This window comes from Syzygium oleosum, unplaced genomic scaffold (genome assembly GCF_021117445.2).
Source record: "Syzygium oleosum isolate NSW1041296 unplaced genomic scaffold, Sole_v2.1 Sole_v2.47, whole genome shotgun sequence".
NCBI classification, from domain to species: domain Eukaryota; kingdom Viridiplantae; phylum Streptophyta; class Magnoliopsida; order Myrtales; family Myrtaceae; genus Syzygium; species Syzygium oleosum.
Window position 1 is genome coordinate 787,718 of NW_026607531.1, and position 18,824 is coordinate 806,541.

Here is an 18,824-nt window from a genome sequence, read left to right on the forward strand (position 1 = left end):
GTGGGAACAAATCCCTTCGTATTAGGATGATCAGTTCTGATCCGGTCCGGCTCCAAGGTGAAACCGGGGAACCGGAAATGAAACATATCACTTTTTTATTTTTTTCCCATCACAACGAAAGAGAGTGACAAATTTTCAACCGTATTGACGGAAACGACGATGAGTGAAGATTTATTGTGGTGCTGGGAAAGTTTAGTTCACATTTTACAAACTTTTTTGAAGAAATTAAATATATATATGTAGTCGGTCTGGTCCTGACCGCCACGACACCAGTTTCACTTTAGACGGTTTCACTTTTAGGAATCGGGAACCGGACTGACACTCTCATGAACCGATCAAACTGGCCGGTCCAATCCGGTCTAGGCGGTTCCCAGTTCGGGCAGTCCGTTTTGCACACTGCTACTTCGCATCCGTTGTCATCGTGCCAGCCACTTGCCTTTCGACTCCATGAGCCCGTGAGTCACCGCGACGTTCACCACTGATATGCACTCCCCGGCCAAACACCATCATTAGCCAAGTTGCGAGCAACCGCGAGGCAATCTTCCTTGGCTAAACCACCACCGCCGGCCACCATCGTCCTGTGCCGTCCATCGAGTTCGAATTTGGAAACGTTATTTGCGAAATAGGTAATAATATTTATCCGATTTGTTATTCTTTATTTATTGCCTAATTTGCATCATCGATATCTAACCGGATTCCTTTGAGTGATTAGGCATTATCAATTAGGATTTATTTCCTAATCCGCAACATGATAAAATCTTTTGATTCTACTTGTAAGTACTGAGATAGAATAATTAGATTATGCAGTTCAAAAATCGACATCTTGGATGTTATCTGTCGATTGAATACATATTTTGATTGATTGTTTTCCTTATCTATAAAAAATACAAAAAGTTTCATTGTTAGGTTTAATAAGATTGTTAGATAGCATTGCATGTTCGATATTTGTAGTTTAATTAGGGTATTTAATAAATTCGAATTTTAATAAAAATACTAAAAATATCACAAGCACGTCATATAGTTTGCATGTTAGGATTTGCCAGTCATATAGGTTAGTCTTCAAATTTGAGATAATAGAAAATCCCAAAAATAATTGCTTTTCTTTCTTGCAATTTGTTTTTTTTTTTATTTATTGATTGTTATTTTTAATGGTTGCGTACCCGTATAATCCCTCATTGTATGTTAGTATCTTAGTTTAAAATCAATCCAAGCTACTTTCATAAATGTTTTCAAAATAAATGAAATGATACCTAAAGGGCGTTAGATTAATATAGTTTAATCAAGTCCCCAAATCAATTTAATAATCTCTATATTTTACTTGGGTTTCTAATCGATCCACCAAAAAGATAGATTAGTAGCGACTCTTAACAACTTGAAGTTGTGAATTGCTATGAGCTTGGGGGAGCCCGAGTTAGGTTTAAAACTTAATAATCTATTAGCCAACCCTCGAGGTAAGGTAGCGACAAACAACAAACTACAGACTTCACCAGGCGTACACCAAACTAGCAGACATTTTTACTGACATATAAACAGATTTTAATCCCATTGAGTGGCATTCAGGTCCATAATTACAATGAGATTCTGCATACTGTTCTTAAACTAGAGCAGCGAACTGATACCTACGAACACCTCAGCTACGAAACCGATTCCTATTTAGAAGTGACAGCGTCAAACTAACCTCACAAACATTTTCTGGTGTGGTTTCCAAGCCCAAAATCAACCGAAAGAGAAAAGGGAATATAAAGGGCACAGGGTCATTGGTCCATTCTCACTTTCAGACCCTTGCTCATAGGCGGCTATTGATGAAATCATAAAGATTGGTTGTACACTGGACAGCAACTCATTACTTAGTCATGATAAGTCCTGGGACTTGCAACAATTACAAATATCACCTTAAACTTTCCCTTACCAACAATTTGCACCTCTAGTTTCAAAATCCCGCATTTTGCACCCTGAAGACCTACAATTCGTATGTTGGAGTCTAACACCAATGGGGAAAAGGTTAGAAAATCTACACAAACTAGCGGGTGCAAAGTAGAAATTCCTTGAAATCTTAAGGTGCAAATTCTGGGGTTTAAAAATAGAGGGTGTAATGTGTAACTAAGGATAAAGTTGTGGACGGCTTTTCTAAATTTATGCAATGTAAATTATTTGTGGTACGCAAACGTTGGCCGAGTCATTATCTGCATACGAATCGATTCAAAGCAAACAACTCGGTTTCTTTCCCGAACCTCTAAGATAAATGCACCAACTGCTGCCCCACTAAAGACGTCCTTACTTTGGTTGCATTGGCGATAATCACGGAAACTACAACAGTTTTTTGACATTCAGTTAAACACAAGAATAACAAAGATAACCAAACACCCAAAAAACGCAAATACGGCCATATCAATTCTGCCGGGCTAATTCCAAAAAAAGCACAAATTTTAGGTCCAGTGACAATTATGGCCCTAACTTTTTTTTGTCTCGTAAAAACGTACAAACTTTAGGTCGAGCGACAATTTTGGCCCCAACTTTTTTTAATCTCATAAAAAATCTCCAGCTTTCACTTAAATCCCAAATCTGGCCCCCATTAACTTAGAACTTTTGATTATCCAACTTGACTATTCCACCTCTGCAATAAATCAACATAGCTTGTTGACTGGATTTAAAGCACTATTCATTATCTTTTTTTCTGAGCCACAACTTGAAAAATAACGGTAAAACTATTCATCTCCCGCACATCACTGGCAAGTCAAAATAATCTCCAAATTGAATCTCTCTAGTTAGATTTTGTTGTTTTGTCGTAATTTAAAATTGTAGACCACTGCCCGTTGATAGACACCATGGATGAGATTCACCAAGCTCACGATCATAACCTTTTTTTTTTTTTTCAAATAAGGGTGATTTCAGATAGAAAGTCAACGAAAGGCCAGATTTCGGATAAGGGTGGAAGTTGGTGATTTTTTACGAGATAAAAAAAAGTTGGGGTCAGAATTGTCACTCAACCTAAAGTTAGTGCTTTTTTACAAGATAAAAAAAAAGTTGGGGCCATAATTGTCACTCGATCTAAAGTTTGTGTTTTTTTTTTTGGAATTAGCCCTAATTCTGCCTTATTCCTGAATATTATAGGGCAAGCATGGAAGGGTTAGGAAAAAAGATTATAGGAGGCCTTGCCAAAAATATACTCATTCATCCGAAATATCAACTATAATATTTACTTCTAAAAGTTTGGAACAACACTTAAAGGAAACCATTTTATTCTTTTATAAGCACATCGTATCATGTTATGTCGTGTCGTGTCATTATATTATTTACTCATTGCAATTCATATTTTATTTTGCAATTAATTATATAAAGCTCAAATGATCTTAATACTAATTTCTTTTTCAAAATATTGTCGAATGCCTCAATTAAAAATGTACTTAATTTTTGATGAATTTCAACTTTCAAATATGAATCTTTTCTATTCCACTTTCTTAAAAAGAATTGCAAATCTGGCGATATTTTTCTCTTACCTTATATATTTAAATAATAACTTTGTAGACTCTTATGAATCCATCATTGGATAATTTAATTTTTTTTAATAAAGTGGTTTATTTAATATTTAAAAGGTTTTTTTTTTTTTGGGAAGCATGCGACAAGTGGTCACATTTACTTAGTATCATATAAACGCTTCGATGCTATCAAAGAGTCATCTTTGTTTTTGTAATATGAAGCCCAAACAAAGCGTGTAAGTCTATTAAACTCACTGATATAAGATTCCTGAAGTTACTTAGCAGACATGGTTAAGTAAATTTGTTCTTTTAGTACAAGACGGCTATTTTCCTTCTTCTATATCATATTTTATCTTACGATGAGTTCATAAGAGGACATGGTACATGCAGACCTTGAACTGCTAGCCTATCATCAAAAGAAAATCATATTGTTCACAATTACAAACCCAAAGAATGGTTTTGCAGCACATTAAGCTCTGTCTCATGGTACATTTTCACAAACATGTATCCAAATCACAAACAGTGAGCGTGAAGGGTGAAGGCAGAACCGAATTCCTCGGTTCATCAGCTAATTCACATCGCGATATACATCAAGCTCCAGAGAAGTCAGTTCAAGGGACTTATTCCGTCTTGTGGTGTGCTCACTTTTGCCAGAAGCATCAATCTTCAGAGCCACGCATTTTTCAGGAAGTATTTCCCGGATTGTGCTTGAGATAAGAAAGTAATGGAATTCGTACAATTAAAACAGAATAATCTGACATTGGATCAGTATGAAGCAATGTTTAATTATTTTGTCGAGGTTTGCTCCCAGGTTGATTGAGGACAAGGAGGGCAAAGCTACGAAATCATGGGACAGTTTGAGGCTGGCTATCAAGACTAGACTAGTGCCTTTGAATCAGGGATTATAATGACCTTTGCGAGCGTGCTCAACTCGAAAAGAGATATTTGGCGGAGCTAGCAATGATGACGACTTTTCAGGCGAGGCCAAATCATCAAGCCTTTCGACCTAATTTTCGTTGTAATAAGAGACCTATGCAAATTGAAAAGCGACCAATTTTTGGTACTTTTCCCAATCAATATACAAATGACATAAAATGAAGAGACAACACTATAAAGAAAGAGATGCAAATCGAAATTGAAATGAGGAAATGAGAAGAGAAACAAAATTAACAAAGGTGATTCTTATTCCACTTAATCGCAAAATTTTGTTCACCACATCATCTTTATCCATCATACATTCCCCGTAACTGTGAAGGAGGATTCCAAGGATAACATTTCGTGAACTCTCCGGTCAATCCATCGAGCAGACAAGGACCATTTTCTGAGACGTGATAAATACACGTGAAGCAAAGACCCTCGTCCCTACCTTGGTCATATATATCGAAATAATGAAATTGACCAGGCCATTCAAAGCGGCAAAAGAACAACGTTCTCCCCAAGAAATGAGGTACGAATCTGAATCCCCAGGGCCTGCCCTTCACAATATCGTGGATTCCGAGATCGTCCTCCTTCGATTTGCAATGAACCGTTAGAGGAGTTCCACCCGTCATATTGTTATTGATCTCGACATAGGCCTATCTGTAAATACTTCCTACGCAATTAGTTACTAATAAAGAACAAATAAGAACAAGCGTAGCTGATATCTTCATCCTCGTGGAATGCATTGCTCCGATATCAACATCATTCAGCTATTTAAGATGGAGAATGGAGCATATTCTTTTCCTTTTTTCCTTTTTAACTTTTATCGAAGTTTTCTTTTTTGCGGACGCCACTATGGGAAAAGAAGTGCTACGCTATCCTTTTTCTTTTCCTTCTTTGTGGTCCAGGATAAGAATTCCCATATTACCTTTTATGTTCTTTCCTTTAATTTTCAATCTATCCCCGAATACAATTGTATTATGATTATCAAAAAGTTTCTTTCGAAATGACAATGCTCTCTCTCTCTCCTTTTAAATAAAAGCAAAAGAGGACATGCATATGCGAGTGATAAACATTCAAATATGCATGAAGAGAGATAAACGTTTAAAAAATACAAAGTAGTTGAGAAAAGAAGTATAAATGATCATAAGTTAATCAAGATTTACGTTCAATTTTGAAATATAAGATAGTTATGGAATCACTTAACAATAAAGTAATATTTTGTCTATTTTATTACACCTCATGTTAGTATGGACAATACATCTTTTTTCTTTCCTTCTTTTATAGTCTGAGATAAGAATTCCCATATTACCTTTTGTATTCTTTCCTTTTTTACTCTGGTATAAGAATTGCCATTTCTTCTTTTTTTACCTTTAGATAAGAATGCCCACATAAGATATCAACATCATTCAGCTATTTAAGGATGGAGAATGGAGCATATCGGATCTCGCCAGCTTGCCACTACGATCTTTTACCTTCTATTTTTCTTCTTTTTCACTTCGGGATGAGAATTGCGATATTACTTTTATTGTTTTTCCTTTTTTCCTTTTATGGAAGTTTCCTTTTTTACAGACTCCATTATGGGAAAAGAATTGCTATATTACCTCTTTTTTCTTTCCTTCTTTTAAAATCTGGGATAAGAATTCCCATATTACCTTTTGTATTCTTTCCTTCTTACTCCGGTATAAGAATTGCCATTTCTTCCATTTTACTTTTAGATAAGAATCGCCATATAAGATCGGCTACAAATCAAGTATAATATCTCATGCACAGCTTAATTAAAGGAGAGAAAACGAAAACAAATTTGTGATAGCTATTGTTTAATGTTTTTCTCTCGTTAACATCTTTGGGTTTATTTGGAACAATGTTTACTTTTGAACTTTTTACAATTTTTCTTTTCAAATTTTACGCCTCGCGCAATTTATATTTTATTTAACTCAGAAAAAAACTTTTAAAACATACAATGCAATGTAAATTAACAAAAAATTCCTTTCGTAAACTTTTAAAGGAAAGGGCATAATTATTTATTTACAATACTTGAAAAGCCTTTTGTTTCTTGCGAAACTTACTTACATCCTCAGGCTTTAATTTGATCCACTTATGTTTCTATCTCCAACTTGATTTGTATCTGTTATGTTTGGAAGTCTTTTGACCTATATAGGTGTGGAGATATGATTTTTCAAATATCAAGCTTGAACGCCATTTGTGATACATCATCTATCAAAAGGGCTGATTATGCCATTTTCAGTTTATCATGACCTCAAATTGTTATAGATCTGTTTAAACTAGAACAAAAGAAGTTCCTCTCTTTTGCATTCATGAGCTTCTTCGGTGGTTGCAATTCTCTATTCTGTTTTCCTAGCACTGAGGCTACATTTTCCAGTTCATCTTACATAAGGACTATGTTCTCATTCTCATGTAGTGAATATCGTTGATAAAGGAGCTCGAAAGCATCTGCCTAGAGATGATATCTTGATAAATGCGATTTTCAGTTTCTGCCATTAATACTTTGTGTTTACTCTTATCGCTTAATTAATTGGGTGGAATGATGGAGTGAGAGTCACCCATTGGGATGGCAATGGGGTGGGGCGGCAGCGGGGTTTGCATTCCCCATCTCCATCTCGCGATAATTGAAGAGGTCCCATATCTTTCCCCCGTGGTAGGCCTCGTCCCCACCCCCGGGAGCATTCAGGTTTGCCGCCCTCTTTGTAATATCGCTCCACATCTATCCTAAACTAAACTTTAACTTGAACATTTATGTAGATTTAACTATCGTACAATTAATCTAATCCTTCAAAAGGTAACAAAAAAATTTGATTGTCAAGTAGTATTCGAATAAAAAACTTTAGGGGCGGACATATGCCGGCTAGGTTAAATTGCCATCCCTAGTCACCCAAAGGCCTCTGGTAGTTTGGGGCTTCTTCCCAGGGGTTGCGCGAGTCTCCTGTTTTTTTGGGTTTGAAGTACTCTCGTGTGCCTCCTACTTAGGACTTAAAGTTCATGAGACGATCTCAAATGTTTGATAAACTGTATATTAATGGCAATGCACGAAGAAAGTGGTGATCTCATTGCATGTGGCCTTATTCCAGAGTTTGCTGGAAGGTTTCCTATTTTGGTTAGCTTGTCAGCTTTGAGTGAAGACCAATTAATTTAGGTGCATGGTCACCGATAGAGTAACACATTATTGACATCTATATTTTAATTACCCATTTAGTGATTAATTGTGCAAAATTTAGGAATTAAAATTTTAAATCCTAAAACAAATTTTTTTTTATTCAATTACACAGCATATAAACATTAGGCTCATATGCATTAATTGCACTAATTAGAATATTTTTCCTAATAAGGAAAAAAAAATTTCAAAAAAATCGGATCGGGCCGGTTTGGGGCCAAATCAACCCGGCCCTCTCCTTTCTTTCCTTGGCCCGGCCTCCCTTCTTTTCTTTTTCTCCCTTTCTCCCCGCTGGGCCTGGCCCTGCCCGCTTTCTCCTTTCCCCCGACCCGACCTCCTTCCCTTTTCTCTCTTCCTTCTTTTCCTCCTTGCCACACACCGCCGCTTCTCTGTTTTCTCTTCCTCCTTCCCACGCAAAATAGCCTCCTCTCTCCCTTCTTTTCCTCCTTCCCTATGCAAGTTGACTGAAGCCTGGACAGTTGAGGAAGCGCAGAGTAGAAGAGACGTGGAGCACAAGGGGAGCAGGCGGCTGGCGACCAATATAAAAGAGGAGGAGGGGTAGAGAGAGGTAAAAAACAGAGGGCCGTTCTAGAGATATCCAAAGAGATTGAGTGAGCTGGGGAGGGACGTTGAAGGAGACAAGGTCTCGAGCGGCCACCGCATTGGAACCGTGACCGGCAAGCCGCCACCGTGCCGCTTTCCCGGCATCGAAGCCATGCGTGCTAGGTGTTTGTGAAAATGCCCAAGTGAGAATAGAGGGGGTTCGATTTGATGAGAGAGCGAGATAGAGAGCAAACCGCGCAAGAGTGAGTGAATATGGAGCGAGAGGAAGCCCTGGCCAGCCCGCCGTCGCCCGAAAGCAGGCCGACGATTCCCTAGCTAGAGTCGAATCAGTAAGCTCCTCGAGCCCCTGTTTTGTACTGTTTTGCCCTGTTTTCTGGACACGCTGGCTGAAGTCCGCGGCCGTCCGTTTTGCACGAACTTTGGCCCATGCCGTCCTTGCTGTGGGTCCTAATGTTCTCGTAGGTTGCGCGTTGAGGTTGCCGGAGCAAGTTTGAACTCTGATTTGGGTTGGGAACCACTCGTTCTGGTCAAGTACCCCATATGTTCGACGATATGCCTCAATGTGATCCGAAATTTTTGGTCTTCGGTCGGCGGCTTAGGGGCCGGTCGGAGGACAGTGGCCTCGGCGGTGGCTATGTGGTGGTCGGTCGAGGCTAAATCGTGGCTAAAAGTGGTTGAGTGCCACCGGCCAAGCCTTAGTCGAAGCTTAAGCGCGAAAGGCCCGGGCTAAAGCTTGGCCGGCAGTCGCTGCGGCCTGCCAGCTGGTAGTTGGCCAGGTTGGGCCCTCCTCGGCTTGAAACGCCGAGGAAGGTCTCGGCCAGTGGCTGGGTGAGAAGCCGGCCAGACGTCTGCTCTCAGCCCAGGCCATGCAAGCGTGCGAGAGTCGGATTGGTTAGGTCTGCGGAGTCGGGTCGAACACGATCTGCAGGTTCTAGCCTACCCGGGCTGTTCCCTTTTCGGGGCCGGACTTGATTCAGATCCAAAACTCCGACCCGGGTCCGATTATTATAATAATATAATATAATATTATTATTTTAATATTAAAAATTATTTTTTAAAATAAAAATAGAAAAAAAAAGTTGTATTTTTACTAAAATCAAAAATTGAAAAGGTGAAAATAAAAGGTGAAAAATTGATTCGACAAAAATTGATCGGATGGACTTTGATTCGACAAAAATTGATCGGATGGACTTAATTAATAAAAGGTGAAAATATTTAGGAATGAATTGGCAAAATTGAAAAGTTTATGACTGAATTGACAAAAGTGCAATAAATTTATGACTTTTTGGATAATTTTTCCCCCAACTTTGGAGGGTTACACTCGCAGTGAAATTGACTAAGTGTGAAAGATGATTTTGATACGAGATCCAGCTTGTTTCAAATCGCAAATAGATGCTCCGGTATCTGCGCAATCGTGGGCCTGAGCTTTCCGCAATTGGCACTTCCGGTCATCAAGTTGCGACATGTGGGTCGTCGGCGGATGGAAATCTCCCCGGATGCAACTCAGGAACACGAATGCCTACACTTCAAACGTCAACTCTGTAATCGTCATACACGCGACGAAAGAGATCGGTGTTGATCCTCTCGGGGCTCATGTATCACGGCTGATCATGATATTGGATGGTCTTATGCCGCGGTGAGCTAACTTTCTTCGATGGAAGTCGTCGAGACCTTTGAGAACGTGTTGCGTTTTATGAAGGCGAGCTCGCCGCCCTTCAACGACCTCTCCGTCCGTGAACTCCATCGGGATTCACACTTCGCTGCCGTCCACATCCAAAACGTCTGTAATTGAACGATGTTGGGGTTGTTCAAGCCTGGAGTGCATGTGGTATTTTGGCTTCTTGTTGAATGTGGCATTTATGTCCTGAATTGATTGGTCGAGGCTATTCCGAGTTGATGAAAATAAGCTCAAGAGAACTAGTTAATCAAAATCACAAACGAGAAAAAATGTGAAAGTTGCTATTTATTGAGAAGGCAAAAAACTACGCATTATCATGAAATTATAAGACTGGCTGTATCAATCAAAACAATGATATGTTCTTTGACTATCATCTATTTTTCTCCATTCGTTTTTACATGAACTTTATTTCCCTGAACTTGAATTAATATAAAGAAAATATAAAATATTTTCATATAGCTCATGAGCTAAATTGAATACGTAAAAAAAATTCATATACCATATTGAACAAATTAAAAGTTTAAGGATTATATTGCACATTGATATAAAGCTTATAGATAACATTAAAAATTTATGAATTACATTACATATTAAATCAAAATTCGAAGCTATTTTAAAATTCGATGGATTGAGTGCATGCAATTAGGATCCATTGACAACGTTGGGTGGGGGCTCTTCGCTCCATGGACCCCGGCCACCAAAACACACGGGGAGCGACTCATTACGCGCGCGTGTTGCCACGCGCGAAGAGGTGCAAAGACCTCTCCAGCTCGGAGATCATTGACTTCCACGGTTGACTCGATGCTTCTCTTCGGAGCCCACTGCTCAACCATCTGCTCATCCCTCTCTTTCTTTCCATGGAGCTTTGGAGCTGATCAATTGATGCTTCGTTGAGTCGCATGTAAGCAAAGCGTCTTCCTCTGAACTCTCTTTCTCTTTACAATAGTTGACCATGTTGTTCATCCGTTCCGAGGGTTTAATTTGATCGTATGGTTCTGATCAGCGCTGCTTGTTGTACGGGTAATGACTCGAACGTATGTTGGTTCGTTCTTCTTTTGATCGACTGATTTTGCCTAGAATTCTGGGTTTGACCGAATTGGGTTGAAAGAAAAGGAATAAAAAACCGATGGAAATGTTTCTCTCGTTTGGTTAGAAAGAGATAGGCAGTATGTATTCGTATATTGGACTGATCTAACGTATGAACTGCTTTTATGCTTCTTCTAAGATGCCGAGAGTCCACATCTCACTTTGAAGATGAGCTGTTGAGCTGATACGGAAGTTGAGTTTCAATGTGGTGTTCTTTACAGACATTTTTTATGGATTACTTTTGTTGAATTTCATGTGAACGGGGGGAATCTTGCGACCATCGAGCTAAGAAGTTCATATTCTTTCGCTTGTAGCATGTATTCTTCTTATAATCTTCTCCTCTGTTCTGTCTTTCTGCCATCACCTTCTTACGTTTTTCTGTTTTCGCGACGTCTTTTTGTCGGTTCAAGCTCTATGTCACGAACAGAACCAGCCTCTGCCTCTCCTCTATTTTTCCATTGGAAAGTAGTTTACCAATAGCTGATTTGAGGTGCATCGGCTTTGCTTGCTGAAAATGTCCAACTATTTGAAGTTGTGTTTTGGGGTCCATGCATGTGCGATTGGCGCTTGTGCTAGAAAGATGAATTCATGATGCTTCTAAGATTGCACATAAAAGTGAAGTTGCCTTATAAAATCGCGAAATTTCAGACAACATGCTAAAAACCTTAATCAGTGTTATAATGGCATCGCAATTTCATCTTGATGACATTGAAATTCATAATCTTCTTTGTATCTGTAGTTTTTTCAATTTTATTGTGAATGTTCAATGTTCGCCAGTTTTTCCGCAATCCTATCTTTGAGTTGATAGGAGAATGAAAATCAATGCAGACAAGCTAGGTGGTCAGTGCATGTTCACCACTCACAATAAGATCTGACCTGTTGGTCTATGTGTTATTTCTATATTTCTTTTGCCGAGACTCTTTTTGTTAAGTTGGTATTTATTGTGTAGATTCATAGTTCTTATAACTTGAATACGTATTTTTTTTACCTCTTGCACCTACTCAAATGTCTAACTATGCCCTTCAAATTGTGGCAGTTATTCAGTTGCAGGTCATACAAACATCTCGAGTAGTCGTGCCATCCTCAACCTGAGCTGTTTGTTGAGTATCTGACCCGGCGTCTTCAAAATCAGAGTTAGTCAATGCCTAAACCTTATTCTTCTTTAGCAACTTTTCGTCTTTTCCTTTCATATGTTGAATACGAAACTACTCTTATAAATCGTTAGAGGAACAATGAACAGTAGTGATGCTACAATTAGAGGAGTCTATAATTTATTTGTCTCCTTGAAATGAAATAAATTTAATTTGCTGGCGATAATTTTTATCAGGATTCTATGCTTCTTGGCAAACAATTGTTAAGTAAAAGACTTTCGAGTAAACATGTGTGTCAATCAGCTCCTTCCACTTCTCACAATTGTATGGAACAGATTTAGCAAAATAAAGAACGGATGAAGATTTTGGGTCAACTTTGGCACCCTCTTTATTTGGCTCTAAATTTTGGCATCATTTTATTGTGCATAATAAATTTTGTCCTTTTTTTCTGTAGAGACTAGACTCTTGTTCTTCAAACTACTACTTTTAGTGAGTTTTTCCATTATGATTTAAGTTAAGGTTATAAACTCTAGCTTGTTGCTTGCGCACAGTATGGTTGAGGCGGCAGCTACGGCAGCAGCTGTTGAGGCATACAGGGATGGGAAAAGCTTAGTAGCTTATCTTGGTCACAAAATCAATTATGCGAATGATCTTGAAAAGAATTTCAGGAGGCTCACAGAGGAAGCAGAGAAACTCTTTGCTAGGAGGGATGACGTGGAAGCTGAAGCAAGCAAAGACAAGACAAAGAAAAAAACTAAAGAGTGTGAAGCCTGGATTGGCAGGGTTAAGAATGTTGAGAATGAGGTTCAAGAACTAAAAAATGAATTTAGAAAAGGAAGAAAACGTTCACTAAAACAGCGTCGCATTTGGTCAGCTTCCAATTTCAGTAAACGTTTGGCTGAGAAGTGCAAGGAATTGCATAGTCTGTGGGCAGAAGGAAGGCTTGAAACAGAAGCAGTTGTTGAGAGACCACCTGAGCCTGTCAGAATAATGCATGCTCCGAAAACAGAAAACAAGCCATCTATCCACTGTGCTGTTGAAGAGATCCTTGGTCACTTGAGGGACTCCAGTGTGAAAAGAATTGGGCTCTGGGGGACAGTGGGAATAGGGAAGACCACAGTCATGCATAATTTGAATGATGATGAAGAGATCAGCAAAATGTTTGACATTGTAATTTCAGCATCAGTTTCCAAAGAAAGTAGCATAGAGAAGTTGCAAAAGGCAATTGCGCAGAGGCTTAAATTGAATACTGAAGGGATCAGTGATCCACACGAAATATCGTGGAGAATATCGAAAGAATTGGAGAACAAAAGATACTTGCTTCTTCTGGATGAAGTTTGGAATGTTTTTGATTTACAGGCAGTAGGATTACATGATAACAACCAGGATAGTAAGGTTGTGTTAGCAAGTAGATACCAACATGTTTGTTCGGATATGGAAGTTGATGAGTTGGTCAATGTGAAAAGGCTGTCTGAAGCAGATGCATGGAAAATGTTCCGGGAGAAAGTGGGTAGGAATATTAATCTGCCTGGTGTTGAACCACTTGGCCATCTAGTGGTAACTGAATGTGCTGGTTTACCACTTCTGATTGACAGAGTTGCAAGATATTTCAGAAAGAAGGATAACATTAATCTCTGGAGGGATGGATTAAGAAGCTTGCGAAAATGGCCTAGTGTAAAAGTCCAAGGCATGGACGAAGTACTTGAATTTTTGAAATTCTGTTACGACGAGTTGGATGATGAAGGACAAAAGATTTGTTTCCTATATGGCGCACTCTTTCCGGAGGATTCTGATGTCTACATAGATTATTTATTGGAGTGCTGGAGAGCAGAAGGCTTTCTGAGTGATGAAGTTGATTTTACCGAAGCTCGTGATCGGGGGCATGGCATATTGCATGATCTCATTGATGTTTCCTTGCTCGAAAAAAGTGAAAAAGTAAAGCACGTTAGAATGAACAAAGTGCTCCGGAACATGGCACTCAAAATTTCGTCAGAAGGCAAGAATTCGAAATTCTTGGTAAAAGCTTGTGAAGGGCTGAAAGAGGCCCCTAATGAAGAAGATTGGAAAATGGCAAACCGCATATCTCTGATGGATAACCAACTGTGCACATTACCAGGAACAGTAGATTGCACTTCTCTCCTAACCCTGATGCTGCAAAGAAATTATGAGCTGGCATTAATTCCAGACTCATTTTTTGGATCTATGGAAAAGCTCCAAGTTCTAGATTTGCATGGCACTCGGATCACATCCTTGCCATTATCAATGTTGTCCTTGACAGCTCTAAGAGCACTTTATCTAAATTCTTGCAGCTTTTTAACTGAACTTCCTATTGACATGAAGGCACTGGCACATCTTGAGGTTCTTGATATCCGGGGCACTGGAATTGACTATTTACCGGTTCAGATTGGGGACTTGCTTAATTTGAGATGCTTGCGGATTTCCTTATCCAATTCGTGTATGAGACGGGTGATCGAGGGACGGTCAAGAGTCACGGACATTGGTCACAATGTCATCTCAAGGCTTTCTTTGTTGGAAGAGCTTAGCATCGATGTGCATCCTAACAACCAATGGTGGGATGTGGTTGTAAAGGCTATTACACAAGAAGTGGCCACCTTGACGCGCTTGACTTCTCTATCATTTTGTTTTCCTTCCGTTGAGTATCTGAAAATTTTTGTCACTGGCAGCTCACTCTTGAAGAATATCTGCTTCACCTTCCGATTTTCCGTTGGTTACCATGAGTCTACCAGATACCGAATCCTCGATCATTTTGAGTATGAAATCTGCAGGTGTTTAAAATATGCAAATGGGGTCGGTGTGGATCATGCAATTTCTGCTGTACTTGCTGAAACAGATGCATTTGAACTTTTATGCCACAAGGGAATTTCAAGCATATCAGACTTTGGCAATGCCAATATCAACAAGGTGCGGGGTTGCCTGATTGAAGGGTGCTCCGACATTGAAGCCATGGTTGATGGCAACCATTCCACAGCAGGTGCATTGGAATGCATGGAGAAGATAGTTATAAACAATGCCCCAAAATTGACATGCCTTTGGAATGGTCCCGTCCAACCTGGAAGCCTAGCCCAACTAACTTCTCTAAGTATATATAAATGTCCAAAACTGACGAAAATATTCTCCGATGGCATGATTCAACAACTTTCTAAGCTTCAATATTTGAGAGTTGAAGAGTGTCATGAGATTACAGAGATCATCATGAAAGCTGAAAACAACAATTTAGACCCTAGTGCACTTCCAGGTCTAAAGACTCTGATACTTATTGATCTGCCTAAGTTGAGAAGCATTTGGACTGATAACTCATTGGTGTGGCCGTCGTTAGAGGGCATTACCATACATACGTGCCAATCACTAAAGAGATTGCCCTTCGGCAACCATAATGCAGCCAAACTGAGACATATTGAAACTCAAAGAGTGTGGTGGAGGCGGCTGTTTTGGCAGGAAGAAGAAGTTGAACAAAGATTACGACCTATATGCATATTCAGCTAGTAATTGGCCCGTTTTATGCTGAGAAATTCTTCAGGTAAGAAGTTTAATTTCTAGTAGTGTGATGTTGCACTTTAATGCTGGGACCATAGTACCTTGCTGTCTCAAGTGTTTGATTATATAATAGTATCATGCTTTATTGTCTTAAGATCTGTACTTTGTGATTGTTAGTTCTTCTCAATAGTAAATTGAGCTTTATTAACCTGAAGTCTTTGGGTATATTTTTGTTCAATGAACAGCATCGGTTACTGGAAGGGTCTCAGAGAACCTGAGTTTGCCTTTGCTCACATATCTATCCTTGAAGGAGCTTTTAAGATGATTGTGAGGCTTGGTTTGCTGAGAACTAAGGTCAGTTTACATAATTTGTCTTCCATCTTTGTATCGTGTATTATCAAACAATTGTATGTTGTAATACCGAGACTTGAGAACTGAGTCAGCTGTTTTCTAGCTTTTATAACCAATTGTTAGATGAATCATTTGCTCATAAGCTTAATGTGTAAATCGAGCCTTTTTCACGGAAACATGCTGTGGATGTGGATCTAATTACATCAAATAGACAACTACAGGGAGGAGCACAAAAAATAAGAATATAGAATAAAAAAAAATTAACGGTAAATTTTCAGGGCCTGCTTGTTTAATTGTTATCAGTCAACTTTTAAAATACAATTCAAATTTCAAAAAATTTTGGAAAATTTTTTTGTGAATCTATCTACCAAGATCTATATCTTGTGAATGTTTTAAGTGTTTCGGATTACAAAAATGTGAGTGAGCCGCAAGAATTAAATTAAGCTAAATGTAAAAAATAAAAGTCAATTCAAACAGATTTGAACCTTTGACATATGCTCTCGTACTATACTAAATGAACTGTTCGTCCTATCTACAATATATATATATATATATATATATATGTATATATATATATGCACATCCACGCCATGATTACTTGGCATGACATTAATCATAGAAAATTAAAGAACTAATGATTGAGCAATTTCCCGGATAAGTTCCTATAAAAAGATAATGTCTGCTCTAAATATTTGAAGTGAAATCTATAGTTTTGGCATCTTTGGGGCCACTTTTCGAATTTAGTCCTTGTTCTCAGCCCTTTACTGATTATTTGCTAGGTTAGCTTGGTTTATGACTAGGGCTTTTAGAATAATATGCCAATTTCTCATTTAAATCTTATTACATATGTCTTTCTTGTTCTTAAAGATGACTCTAGGTTAATTCACACTTTTTAGGCTTTTTAGGCCTTTTAGCCTCGGTCCATGCCCAGAAAGAAGAATTATCTTGAGCCCGAGAAATTTGTCAAACCAGACTTTCAAGTCAACAAGCTTTTCCCTTCACAGCTTTGACTAGGATGTTGTCTAGAAACAAACCCCCAAAAGCATATCAGGCATCCTTATTAACACTATCCATCCAAGAGTAGAGGTGTAGTTTGACTGGGTCCAAACTATTTCAGCTCAAGAATTTTGAAACCAAACCAACAGTTGGAACCAAACTGAGTCTAATCAACATTTGCTTATCTCTTGTAGTTACTAGAGTTGAACCAAAAAATTGCTCGTTTTGCACTTGGCACAATGTGCCATATAATTTGGTCGGTGAGAAACAACATCCTATTCAGGGACCATTCCCTCTTAATGCCAGCTCTCCGCAATCACCTCACCAAATTGGTAAGGGACAAAGGCTTTTCCATGAAGCCTGTTGTAGATAATGACCACAACAGAAGAATTCAGCAAAAATGGGGCATCTCCTCTTCCATTTTTGATTAATCCTCTGATTACTGTGTCTGTAGTCTGTTGGGCCATGATTCGGTTGGCCTTTTCAGTGGGATTACTTTGTATGTAGTCTGTTGGCCCCCGCTTCGGTTGGCCTTTTCTGTGGCTTTTCTGTTGCTTGTAGCCCTTGTTTGAGTCGTTACACATTTGCACCTGTCGGGACACTTGTTGTGCCGCCTCAAGTGCAAGGTTTTTTGTGTACGACTAGTTTCCTTGTATGTTTTGCTGTGAAAAGTTTATATATTATCTTACTTTACCAAAAAAAAAAAAACATTGCATCTTAGGCTCCGTTCGTTTGGCGGAAAATATTCTCCTTTTGGAAAATATTTTCTCGGAAGTCATTTACTTGGAAAATGTTTTCCCAGAACATAATTTTCCTAGGTGTTCGGCGACCAATATGAAAAAGTTTCGGAAAATATTTTCGCCGGCGGCGACCGGCGGCGGCGGCGGCGGCGGCGGCGGGGCGGCGGCGGTGGCCGGCGACCAGTGGCGGCGGCGGCGGCGACGGCCGGCGACCGGCACGCGGCGGCGGCCGCGGTCGGCGGCCGGAGTCGACGGTGGCCGGCGACCTTAGTGAAGAAGAAGCTCCGGAAAATGATTTCCGCTTTTGAAGAAGCAGAAATCATTTTCCATAGACTTAGGCTATTTTGTGAGGGGGGAAGGAAAATATTTTCCCACGAAAAACGTTTTCCCCCCCCCCCCCGAACACTGGAAACCCGGAAAATATTCTCCGAGAGAATATTTTCCGCCAAACGAACGGAGCCTTATATTCATCCACTTTTCCCTGCACATCATATCTCACATGTCATTCAGTCAACGGTCAACACAAAGTTCCTACAAAGGTAAAAGTCGCGATGTTATATCAAATTTTCTACAGGAAAAGAAATGAACATCTCCTTTCAGAAACTAATGCATTGGGACACATACCTGAGTTGAAAATTATAAGAGAGCAGCACATACATAGCTAAGACAAAACCATCGAGATATTGAAGCATTCAGAGTTTAGACTCGTGGGCAGACGATTGCCAATTTTTTAGATGTTGGTTGCTGCAGCAGAGACTCAAGATTTACCTCTACTTGATACTTCTCTTTATGAGTTCAGTTGGTCAATTAATCCAAAACCAATACACGCCCTTTCTTTGATACAGAAAGTCCTTGGCCACCCATCACACCGCAGAAATTTTATTTTTGGTTCTAATAGTCATGTCTAGGCCAATTGATAAATATCTCGACTAATCTGCCTGTCCTAGCAGGTGAAAGGCTAAAATATATGCAATAAGAGTTTTCTACTGTAATTTTATTTTGACTGATGTTGGAGACGAGAACAGACCATGAGATCAATTTTTAAATGAGGTTGAACTATATACGAATATTAGTCTAAACGAATCTTCTTGTTATTCATTCAGTTATTGATGATTCTATGTATTCATAGACTGTTTAGTGTAGTAAGTGGGTACAAATGTCTACACTACCAAGCGAAATAGAAAAAGAAACATGGTTATGTCATAACATCGATTTGGTGTTCCTCAAACTATGCAAAATTCAGTTGCAAGAAGAGGA

The 18,824-nt window shown here is 39.1% G+C and overlaps 1 protein-coding gene across 1 annotated transcript; it reads left to right on the plus strand.

Moving 5' to 3' along the window:
* The first annotated feature begins 10,569 nt into the window (after positions 1-10,569).
* LOC115666475 (disease resistance protein RPS2-like) lies at positions 10,570-16,007 on the plus strand. The gene is made up of 4 exons (XM_030588193.2): positions 10,570-10,709; positions 11,931-12,027; positions 12,537-15,523; positions 15,726-16,007. The coding sequence occupies exon 3, from the start codon at positions 12,538-12,540 to the stop codon at positions 15,487-15,489; it is 2,952 nt and encodes a 983-aa protein (XP_030444053.1). The 5' UTR covers positions 10,570-10,709; positions 11,931-12,027; position 12,537; the 3' UTR covers positions 15,490-15,523; positions 15,726-16,007.
* The last annotated feature ends 2,817 nt before the right edge of the window (positions 16,008-18,824 follow it).